Consider the following 10,867-nt stretch of genomic DNA (forward strand, 5'->3'; position numbering starts at 1 on the left):
GTCTATCTTGATTACTAGCCCAGTACCCCCCCCCCCCCCCCTTAAAAAAAACTATCCGAGCCCCAGGATAACACACTTCAACTCTGTAAACCATTCTAAACTTAATACGAGCCAATCCTTTTCCTAAAATAATCCCAACCCTACCCAAAACCGAGAAATATATAGACCAGTTATTACGTTTTCAAATAATAAATTTAGTGCATTAAAATTGTGATTTTCAAAAATCAAGCGACGTCATGCAAAATATATATTTAAAGAACTTATTATTTAAGTTGAAATAATGACGATTCCTTTTATGTAAACTGCTAAACTTATTTTCCCAAAAAATTAATTTTTATCTTTCCTCTGAAATGCCTTATTTTTGAAAAACATTATGAACAGTAAAAATGATGCCCCATAACATACTCTTCAAGTTCAAAAGGGCCCATAAGCACAAAATTGCACTATTTAACATGAAAATTGCAAAATATAATTCTTTTGGGGAAATCTGTAACGCTCAGGTAGTGACTGATAATATTTTGAATTTTCTCATCTTTTCTCATTCTTTGCAGACTACCCCAAACAATTTGTCTCGGTGGCAACAAAGCGTAAAATTATGTAATTTTTTTTATGTAATGAAAAGTATTTTTTACACTAAACACAAAATTCTTTAATTTTTAAAAAACTTAAAATATGTCTTAAAGGTATAATCTTTCGCGTAATGCGGCGGGATTTAAAAAAATTGCAACTTTAATGCCCGAAATGTATCATTTAAAAACATAATAACTGACGGAAGACTTAAATGCTGTGGCATGGATGACCGTACGGTTGTGGCTCATGGCTGCCGGAAGACAAAAAGATAGTATGTGGCATGGAAGGGGAAAATTATGTGGCTTATGACCGATTGCCTTCCCCACTCTTCCTAGACCCTTTCTAACCCTAACTAAACCCAGACCTTAACAAGTCGAAACTCCACTTTATAACCTATTTCTGCCTTTACCTATTCTTTCATCTTAACCGAGCCTATACTTTTCCCAACTTTCCTAACATTACACAATAAATCACATTGTCTTGAAAAAAATTACATCCTAATTATAAACTAACTCAACTGAGCTGGAAACTTAAGAATTGCCTCAATCCCAAACGCTTAATCTAAATATCCAATGTGAACACTTAATTTCTTGCTTTATCCGCTATTTTAGGATATACCCAACAAATTCCGACCAATTAGAGTTCTCTCATTAAATGGCGCGTAAAATTTCAAATTTCTCGGCTTCTGATTGGCTGTTCGAATTAAATTAATACTGTGATGAATAAAAAGAGGAGATCAAGCATTGATCTTAAAATCCAAAATTCTAAAGTTTTCAGCTCTGTTCCTCTAAACAATCTATTACTATAAGACTTATCACAACGTACCTCTGCTTAAACTGATCCTTAAACTAAACCTAAGTTTAATATCAAAGTTTACTAGAACAAACCATTCCCCTTACAAAATCCTTCTTCTTTGACATGAAAAAAAAACAACAAAAAAAACAATGCAACCAGAGAACAATATATATTTTACTCCAGATTTGTTCAAATGCCAAGGATTTTCAAATCCTTGTATTTCTTCTTTATTTGTTGTTTCGCTTCATCACTAACAGCTGGACAATATGATATATTCAGGCACTGTAATCTCTCTCCACATAGTTCCAACAGGTTCAGGAGTCCAATATCAGTTAGCGAATACCAATGATAGCAATCCAACTTCAGGAGAGAAGTTAGAGAACCCTGTGATCATCGATATAATATTTTGTTTTATAGTACATATCCCAAATTGCATAGGCCTGGGGCTTAGGTCTGTTAACCCTAATTATATGAACAATTTTCTATATCGTTTCTGAGTTAAAATCCCCATTTAACTTTATAAAGAAGCCACAATTTAAAATAACCGATTTCAAAGAAAAAATTATTGGAATCTAGAAAAAGCTCATAAGGGTACTATTGTGGACTGTACATGCCTAGCTCTGTATAAGTGGAATCACTTGAGTTAAAACTACTATACAGTCCCTTTAGCATTCTCTAGTTTGTCATATTCAAAGGATCAATTGAGGCTTCTTGGTCTTAAACATTCATCAAAGAATATCTTCTTTGCAAGAGCTTTTAACATTTGTAAAAAAACATCATATCTTTAAACAATGTTGAACATTTGTAGATGACATTTTTCCGCCATAAAATACGTCAAATAGTGTCCGAATTTAAAGAATTTAAGCCGCGTCTCAAATCACCCAAAAACCGGTTTCAATTGAGCGTCGGCTTAAATCTTGAAAAATTTTAAGTGGAACCAACCATATTTGAGCCTCCGCTCAAATTCTTTAAATTCAGCCTCAGGCTTTCATAGCCTTACGAGCAATATTCTTTGTTAACATTTGAAGTTTTCTTATGATGCTTTTCAATCCCGCTTTTCTTATTTGGGCATCATAACTTAAAATTTAGCAGATTTTTCTGTTTTCATTAAAACATTTAAAATCGATTTTAATAATAACATTTTTCCAGATATCATTTTTAAATTCTCATCCTGGTCGTGTTAGTTGCCATAAAAGATTTGGGCTTGATTTTTGGAAACACAAACACAAAGACAAACCGATTATAGATATAGATTATATCGATGCCTTGAAGTCTGGTAAAGGGTTTCCGGTCATCTTAGTTCCACCAATATCCAGACTCTCTAGGGTTGTACTGCTCAGTCTCAGCATCTCCAGTAGACCTGGATACACAATATTATATCTTAGTTCCACCAATATCCAGACTCTCTAGGATTCTACTACTTAGTCTCAGTATCTCTAGTAGACCTACACAATATTTCATCTTAGTTCCACCAATATCCTGACTCTCTAGTATTCTCCTACTTAGTCTCAGTATCTCTAGTAGACCTACACAATATTTCATCTTAGTTCCACCAATATCCAGACTCTCTATGGTTCTATCAACTAGTCTCAGTATCTCTAGTAGACCTACACAATATTATATCTTAGTTCCACCAATATACAGACTCTAGTATTCTACTACTTAGTCTCAGCATCTCCAGTAGACCTGGATACACAATACTATATCTTAGCTCCACCAATACCCAGACTCTCTAGTATTCTACTTCTTAGTCTCAGTATCTCTAGTAGACCTACACAATATTTCATCTTAATTCCACCAATATCCAGACTCTCAGGGGTTATTATAAGGGATAATTTGACTGTAATTGAGATCGAGATGCATAAAAATTTATAAAAAGTAAGGAATTTTGAAAATGTTAAGTATTTTATACAAAATGTAAAACAAAATACATTTCATTGGAATTAGAAAACAGTAAACCGATTGTCGTCTTCTATATTTTTCAACCATGAATGTTCCAAAAAATTGTTGTAATTTATTTGTTAAGTGTACCCAAAAACTTTTTTCCGTAACATGTTTGTGAAAATGATTAAAAATTGGTAGAAAAAAAACACAATAAAAGACGATTATTCAATTACACTTGTTTCCTGTACCNCCCCCGTTTCCCAAGTTTTTTGACTGTATACTCTACCTAGGTCACTAAGCTGCGTACAGTAGCTGCAGTCTAACTCAACCAGACTGAGCCGGTCAACCTTGATCAAACTTTCACCAGAAATATTAGTTCCGCGCAGGATCAGAACACTCAGAGTTTTCCCGCATATTTTCATCAGCTGTTCGAATCCTAATTCTGATAATTTCAAACAAGAATGGCAGTTTAGTTCTTTAATACTGGGAAGAGACTGTAGGTCCACTAAACCTTGTCCTGATACCGAAGTGCGTCCTATGTCTAGAGTTTTTATGGAATTTTGGCACAGTTTAAGGAGCTGAAGTAGGCCTACATCTGAAAGATTAACACAACCATGACAGTTTAACTGCTCAAGTTTTGGTAACAGAACACGATTTTCAGAAAACTCGGCTTCTCCTGATATATTGGTTTTACTCACGTCTAAACATATCAGTTGTCTACCACAAATATCTAGGATAGTCTTAAGACCTAGATCAGACAGAGGACACGCGACAAGTTTTAATGTTTCAATCTGCGTAAAGATTCCCGCATTTTTCAATCTTTCTCCTGTTATTTTAGTTCTGTGGAGTTCTAATGAGATTAAATTAGGAAGGAATAGAATGATCTGTAGGCTGGTATCAGAGATCAAATTCTGAATTCGTTCGTTTCCAATCCTTATGAGTTGAATCTCCGGATGATCTTGAACAAGGATATCAATTCCTTCATCCCAGCCTTCGGTTTCTCCATCTGTTCGAGGAACCTCTAAACCTGAAAAACTGAGTTATAAACTATCTATTAATAATCTTATAAAAATAATATTGAGCTTAACTTTTTAATGAATCTTACTAATTATAAATATAGACAAATGTGTTTAAGACTATCACTTTTTTTAACGGGGTCATAAGGAATTATATCATTTTGGCAAAGAAAACAAGAGTCATGACTTTAATAATCATGATGTTTAGCTGCCTCTTCAGTAGATTAATGAAAATTATTAAAAAATCTTAAGATTTTTCTAAAATATCGGAGATGGTTTTAATTATCCAACATAACATTATTGCTATATAGTTTTATAAAAACCCCTTTTCTCCGGTTATTACAACAAAATTAACAAATTAAAAATGCAGTGCTTAGGATCCATTTCTTTTTGATGCAGATCCGGATCCTTGATCCGTCCAGAAAAGAAGAATTTTCTAATTATTTTTCTTCTTTTTTCGCTAAGACTTGATGAACTATTCAGAAATAAAGAAATTTTTAAAAATCTTTCTTTTTCAATAGATTTGGGTTTTGAGAGCAAAAAGTTGTTTTTACAGTTTTTGGTTGATAATGTTGCCCCTTTGATCCTGATCAGTGGATTCACATATTTTTAAAGAAAATCCGGAACCGGGAAGCCAAAATGTTGCGGATCCGGATTCTAAGCACTGCAAAAATGTTTACCTAGAATTGTGTGAACATCATGAGAAAACTTGATTAAAAGACTGGACGTGAAAACTCGTTGAAATCTCCAGTATTTAAACCGTTTCCAGTCCAGATCCTCGACTCGGGACTTAACAGTTGTATTCACGAGTCTCAAAACCTTCTTATTCTCCATATCCAACATCTAAAGTTCATCAATTTTATGATAATTAATAATCAACTAATCAATTAATAAATCAATCAATTAAAGTTTTATGAATGTCCTACTATCCACATATCAATCTCGAGATAAACTTGCTAAATCAAGAAAAAGATATGTAATAATTAATTATGAACTGATCAATCAATCAATCAATCAAACAATCAATCAATCAGTCTTACTATCCACTTGGGAGTTAAAACGATATATATTACTATCCATGAAACATGATGTATAGTAAAATCCTGAAATATATTAAAATGTTTAAATCTGAATCTGATTCTTTAAATATATTTTGTATATATGTTAGCTATAGCTAGCCAAACGGCTGGACCGAATTGGCTGATGTTTTTAAGGAAACTCATAGGTACCCTGGAGGTAACAAAGGCAAAAAAAAATGTCTTCAAAAATCGATTTAAAAAAAAAATATTAGATTTTTTAAAATTTCACGGGCAACGCCGGACACTTTATCTAGTAATTAATAATCAACTGATGAAACAATTAATCAATCAGAGTTTTAGGAATGTTCTACTATCCACATTTCAATCTCTAGATGAACAAAATAAATCAAGAATGAGCTATGTTCTTACAGCTGATAATTAAATGATTTAAAATATATTGATTAAATTCAATATTATTTTTAAAAATGTTAATTCAGTCTATATTTCACAATTTCTATATAAAATAACAAGCTAAAGTTACCAGCGTTGCCCGTAAAATTAAATCAATGATTTCATGATAATACTCTCTCCAACCCAACTTATCACTCTAGGTTTCAAATAACTGTTATTTTCGTCATAATATATTTCGTTGTAAACCAAAACATCTTCAGATGGCTAATGAATTAAACAAAAAATTTAGAAATTTAAAAGAAAAAAATTAAATTTTTGAAATTTATTTTTAAATATACATGAACCGTCGAACAGCACTCCATGGAAATTAAAACAAAACTCCCATAAAAAAATAATCGACATTGATTCAAAGAAAATAAGTAGTTTCATACCTGGACGATTTTCTCCAAGAGTTCAGGACATAAATCCTCTAGCCTGGAGCGGGGGGATTCTAGGAGAAAAATTCTTTGATAACTTCAAAAGCAAAAACTTTTTCATAGGAAAAACACAGATTATATAATTAAATAAAGGATAAATGCAATAATGGAGGACATCCTCTCATAATACAAACCACATTTATAACTGCCCAGACTTCTCATTACATACCCTCATAATACAAACCACATTTATAACTGCACAGCCTTCTCATTACATCCCCTCATAATACTAACCACATTTATAACTGCCCAGACTTCTCATTACATCCCCTCATAATACAAACCACATTTATAACTGCCCAGACTTCTCATTACATCCCTTCATAATACAAACCACATTTATAACTGTACAGCCTTCTCATTACATCCCCTCATAATACAAACCACATTTATAACCCAGACTTCTCATTACATCCCCTCATAATACAAACCACATTTATAACTGCCCAGACTTCTCATTACATCCCTTCATAATACAAAACACCTTTATAACTGCACAGCCTTCTAATTACATTCCCTAATAATACATACCACATTTATAACTGCCCAGACTTCTCATTACATACCCTCATAATACAAACCACATTTATAACTGTACAGCCTTCTCATTACATCCCTTCATAATACAAACCACATTTATAACTGCCCAGACTTCTCATTACCAGCCTATGGACCCACCCTATTGAAGCATCTAACCTCCTGGGACTGTACGAAATCAAAGAAGCAGAACCAGGATAAAGCTAGAACAACAAAGGGGAAAAAATAACTACCTGACAGAACTTCTGTCTGTGGTTTCATCCTTTTGTGTTAAATGTCCCGGAGAGATATTCTAAATAATATAATATTTTAATTAAAACCATTTACAGAAACTGTTAACCAGCCTCACCAGCCCGGCATGTAAAGAATTTGAAAAAAAAGTTAAGGGAAGATTTTTCTATATAGTAAAATGCGAAACCTGAAATCTAGAAATCAATTGATGGATTACTACATCAGCAACAAAGCTCAGTTTTTAAATTCCATGCATCCAAGAAAAACTGCAGTGAACTGGTCAGAACACTGTACTGCAGGCTCACTGAAGTGTGACTTAAAGGGACTGTTAACGTAATTTCGATTGAACCTCTATACAAAGACGGCAATTACCGATTTACAACGGTACCCTTAAAACATTAGTTTTGACTGATCATCGAGAATAGAGAACTCAAGTGTGTTTATCTCTCAAACAGTGTTTAAATTGCCATAAAACGGGAGTGTACGCGTACAGTGTAGTATCCACTTCTTTACCCAAAGAGTCATTGATGATTGGAACCAGTTACCCAGCACAATTAGAGAGTCTCAAAATATCAAGATATTTAAAAGAAATCTAGACCAATATTTATCTTCTTCTGAGATGAACTGATGAACTGAGAATATGACAGGATCTCCAGAAGAAGACTGTGTGGAAAAGATGTTGCTAAATGCCCCTAGCGGGGGCTACATCAACTACTCTCCAAGTATACAAGTAAGTATATTGCATAGTGTACTAGTGTATATACCTTCAAAAAATATCGAATATTTAATGTCAAAAGCGGTTTTCAAAAATTCTAATACAAATAATATTTTTTTAGAAAATAAATATGAAAATTTCCTAAATTAACAAATACAGGCGTTTCTGTAGATTATTACGAGTTATACTGAAGTCCTTGGTCAGACAAAGGTTTTAAAGTACTGTTGTAGATCAAAAACGACACTCTACTATAGTGGGTGGTCACTTAAAATTAAGATTACAGTCTCTTTTGTACGAACTTCTTTCAGGTCTAGAATTCAATATTAGAAAAGCTGACTTTGTATTCTTTATCTATTAGAACTGATTGTTTTTGTATTGGCTGATTTTTTTTGTATTAATCAAAGCTGATTGTATTGAGTATTTATCAGAGTTGATTGTATTTAGCATTTATCAGAGCTGATTGTATTTAGTATTTATCAGAGCTGATTGTATTCTGTATTGAGTAAAGTAGATTGCATGCTGTATTTACCAGAGCTGATTGTATTCCGTATGAATGAAAACTGATTGAATTCTGTATTTATCAGAACTGATTGTATTCTGTATTTATGAAAACTAATTGTCTACTGTATTTACCAAAGCTGAGTTTATTCTTTATGAATGAAAACTGATTGAAGTCTCTGTTCATCAGAGTTGATTTTATTTAGTATTTATCAGAGCTGATTGTATTTAGTATTTATCAAAGCTGATTGTATTCTGTATTGATTAAAGTAGATTGCATGCTGTATTTACCAGAGCTGATTCTATTCTGCATGCATGAAAACTGATTGTATTCTGTGTTTATCAGAGCTGATTGTATTCTGTATGCATGAAAACTTATTGTATTCTGTATTTATTAGAGCAGATTGTATTCTGTATGTATGAAAACTGATTGTAATATGTATTTACCAGTGCTGATTGTATTCTGGAATTCCTCACCTGATTTTTTTCTATATCATTCTACGTAGTTGCAGTTCATATTTCTCTGAAAAATATACAATGGTAAAATTTATCACATTAAAAATAAATATTTTAATATAATTATCAACAGTTCAAATGTATTTATATAAAGCGTAAGAAACAACTCTCATATTGTTGATAGGCTACAATGTTTCCTATGAGTATCATCAGTATCCAATAACGAGGAACTATAAAAACAATATTATCTGGTAATAATGGCAGATTTAATCACAGTAAATATGTAAAATTGATATCAAGATGGTTTGTTTCTTTTTATTCAACTAGACATCCTGCATCTCATATCCGTTCCTTGATCCAATCCGCAACATCTTGGAACGCTTCTTTTCGTACATGAGGGAGCTCAAGGAAGAGTTGATGCTTGCTCCCGTCATAAACCTTAATCTTCTTATCCTCACATATACTCTGTCTGTAGAGGAGATGGGAGCCCCCAGGATTGCACAAAATGTCCTCACTACCATGAATGATAAGGAACGGAGTCTGAACTTCAGAAAGTTGGTTGATATTGGCGTCCAAACAATCTGTAAAGGCTAGGAGGAGACGGACCTTGCAGCCTCCGGTCCATCTCAGTTCATCATTCTTTAGAACCTCGTGCATATCCTCGTCCCGGGTCAATCTTCGAAGGTCGGGCCTCCCCAAGGCGGTCTCGGGGTTAAACCAACAGAGAAATTTAAAAACATTCCGGCTGACAAAAGTTTTAATGGCAGTTGACCTAAGGTCCATCCCTAGGATCTGAGGACCAGGAATAATGAGTGGACCGTTGAGGACCATGCCGTGGAAGAAGTCCTTGTTTCTGAGGGATGCCCTCACGCTGATCATGCCTCCCATGGAGTGCCCAACAATAAACAGCTTCAAGTCAGGATATTTCGCCTTCATCAGGGAACAATGTTGAATCACATCATCACAATAATCATCCACGTTCTCGATGTAAGCTCGTAGTCCTCCACTTTTCCCATGTCCGACATGATCGTGCCCAAACACATAGAATCCTTCTTTGGTGAGAAACTCTGCCACTTCATGATAGAATCCTAGATGTTCAGAAAATCCGTGAGCTAGAAAAACTAACGCACGCGCAGTTTCTTTGGGTTTCCAGCAGTGTACTGCCAGCTTTTCTCCTCGTGGATTTTCCAGTTCATCTTCACTGTACATGCTAAACAAAAAAAACTTAGTTAACTAAATGTTAATATTTCATCAATGACGCACACAAAATGTTTATTTTAGTAAGAATGGCTGTTTCCCGGCTTTACAGTCTTGAAAATAATCTCAGTCATTTTCTTCCTCGTGTGATTCTGTAGAAACCTGTGATTCAATTCCTTGACAATGTCCGGGAAAAGATTGATATGCAAATGATACTTTCTCTGGTCACTTTCCTCATACTCTAATTTTTTATTCCTTATATCAATGCAACCTGATGTCGCAAAGCTAACATAATGATGAACTATGAATTCTGCTAAATTAAATTGTCAAAATGTTAAATATCAGGTTGTAAAGATAAAGGGATTAAAACATTCAAGGATAGACTTCCGTTAAAAAAGAAATAAACATGTTCACCACACTTTGGAGGGGAAAGGGGGCGAGGTTTTTCAAACATGAACCCCTTGTATTTTGTGTCTGTTAACAAACTTTATTTCTAAGGTATCCATTATTCCAACTAAAATGGGACTGTACACGTATTTAAAAAAGTTAAATGCCTGATTCAAAACGGTAAACTTTAATCCTTTGTATTATATATATATATATATATATATATATATATTTAAGAGCATCACTGACCATGATATCGTCGTTTTGCTGTCTTAGATCGTGTTAAAATCAGTCAATTTTCCTCAATTTAAATAATTATTGATAATTTTGGGGAAAAATGAAATTTTTTTTCATTCTTTTTGATGTTTTAACCAAAAAGTTCTTTGATTTACCGCTAAAAAGTCATTTACTTTCCCCAATTAAACTATCAATTAAAAACTAACCATTAAAACATGTTTAAAAACTTTCAATTTTTCTCATTAACTCATTTTGAAAATCTCTTCAAATGCATGGAGAAAAATCACACTTGATAATTATCAATTTCCTGATTAACAAACAATAATCTTTTAAACATTTTTGCTCAGACATAAGTGTGATGGGTACCGATGCCAATCGGACATTCCACTCTACATTAGAAGGATTGCTCAAAATTAAGTCTACAGCAGGGGTGTATAT

General features: G+C 33.4%; 2 protein-coding genes across 3 annotated transcripts; both read right to left on the bottom strand.

Moving 5' to 3' along the window:
- Window positions 1–1,517: 1,517 nt before the first annotated feature.
- On the bottom strand, window positions 1,518–8,708 carry LOC111705993 (F-box/LRR-repeat protein 13). Of its 2 annotated transcripts, XM_023478722.1 has the most exons (7): window positions 8,630–8,707; window positions 6,942–7,000; window positions 6,127–6,185; window positions 4,946–5,108; window positions 3,536–4,276; window positions 2,631–2,725; window positions 1,518–1,749 (listed from the first exon to the last, which is right to left on the bottom strand). In XM_023478722.1, exons 2-7 carry the CDS (start codon window positions 6,967–6,969, stop codon window positions 1,555–1,557), a joined length of 1,281 nt encoding a protein of 426 aa, XP_023334490.1. In that variant the 5' UTR covers window positions 6,970–7,000; window positions 8,630–8,707; the 3' UTR covers window positions 1,518–1,554. The 2 variants fall into 2 exon arrangements, with proteins under 2 accessions (XP_023334490.1, XP_023334491.1); XM_023478723.1 differs by lacking the exons at window positions 1,518–1,749; window positions 2,631–2,725 and adding an exon at window positions 2,975–3,051 and having other exon boundaries at window positions 8,630–8,708.
- A 33-nt stretch (window positions 8,709–8,741) lies between these two features.
- LOC111705994 (monoglyceride lipase) lies at window positions 8,742–9,820 on the bottom strand (the record flags this gene model as incomplete). The annotated part of the gene is given in 1 exon segment (XM_023478724.1): window positions 8,742–9,820. A coding segment is annotated over 1 exon segment (870 nt). The 3' UTR covers window positions 8,742–8,947.
- Between the last annotated feature and the right edge of the window lie 1,047 nt (window positions 9,821–10,867).

Source organism: Eurytemora carolleeae, unplaced genomic scaffold, assembly GCF_000591075.1.
Source record: "Eurytemora carolleeae unplaced genomic scaffold, Eaff_2.0 scaffold700, whole genome shotgun sequence".
In the NCBI taxonomy this organism is placed as follows: Eukaryota; Metazoa; Arthropoda; class Copepoda; order Calanoida; family Temoridae; genus Eurytemora; species Eurytemora carolleeae.

Bases quoted from the DNA above. Each gene is read 5' to 3' on its own strand.
- LOC111705993 (XM_023478722.1), bottom strand. From the start codon at position 6,969: ATGAAACCACAGACAGAAGTTCTGTCAG. The intron at 5,109-6,126 runs GTATGAAACTAC...GATGAACTTTAG, and splicing joins TCTTGGAGAAAATCGTCCAG to ATGTTGGATATGGAGAATAA. The intron at 1,750-2,630 runs GCATCGATATAA...CGATGATCACAG, and splicing joins ACCCTTTACCAGACTTCAAG to GGTTCTCTAACTTCTCTCCT.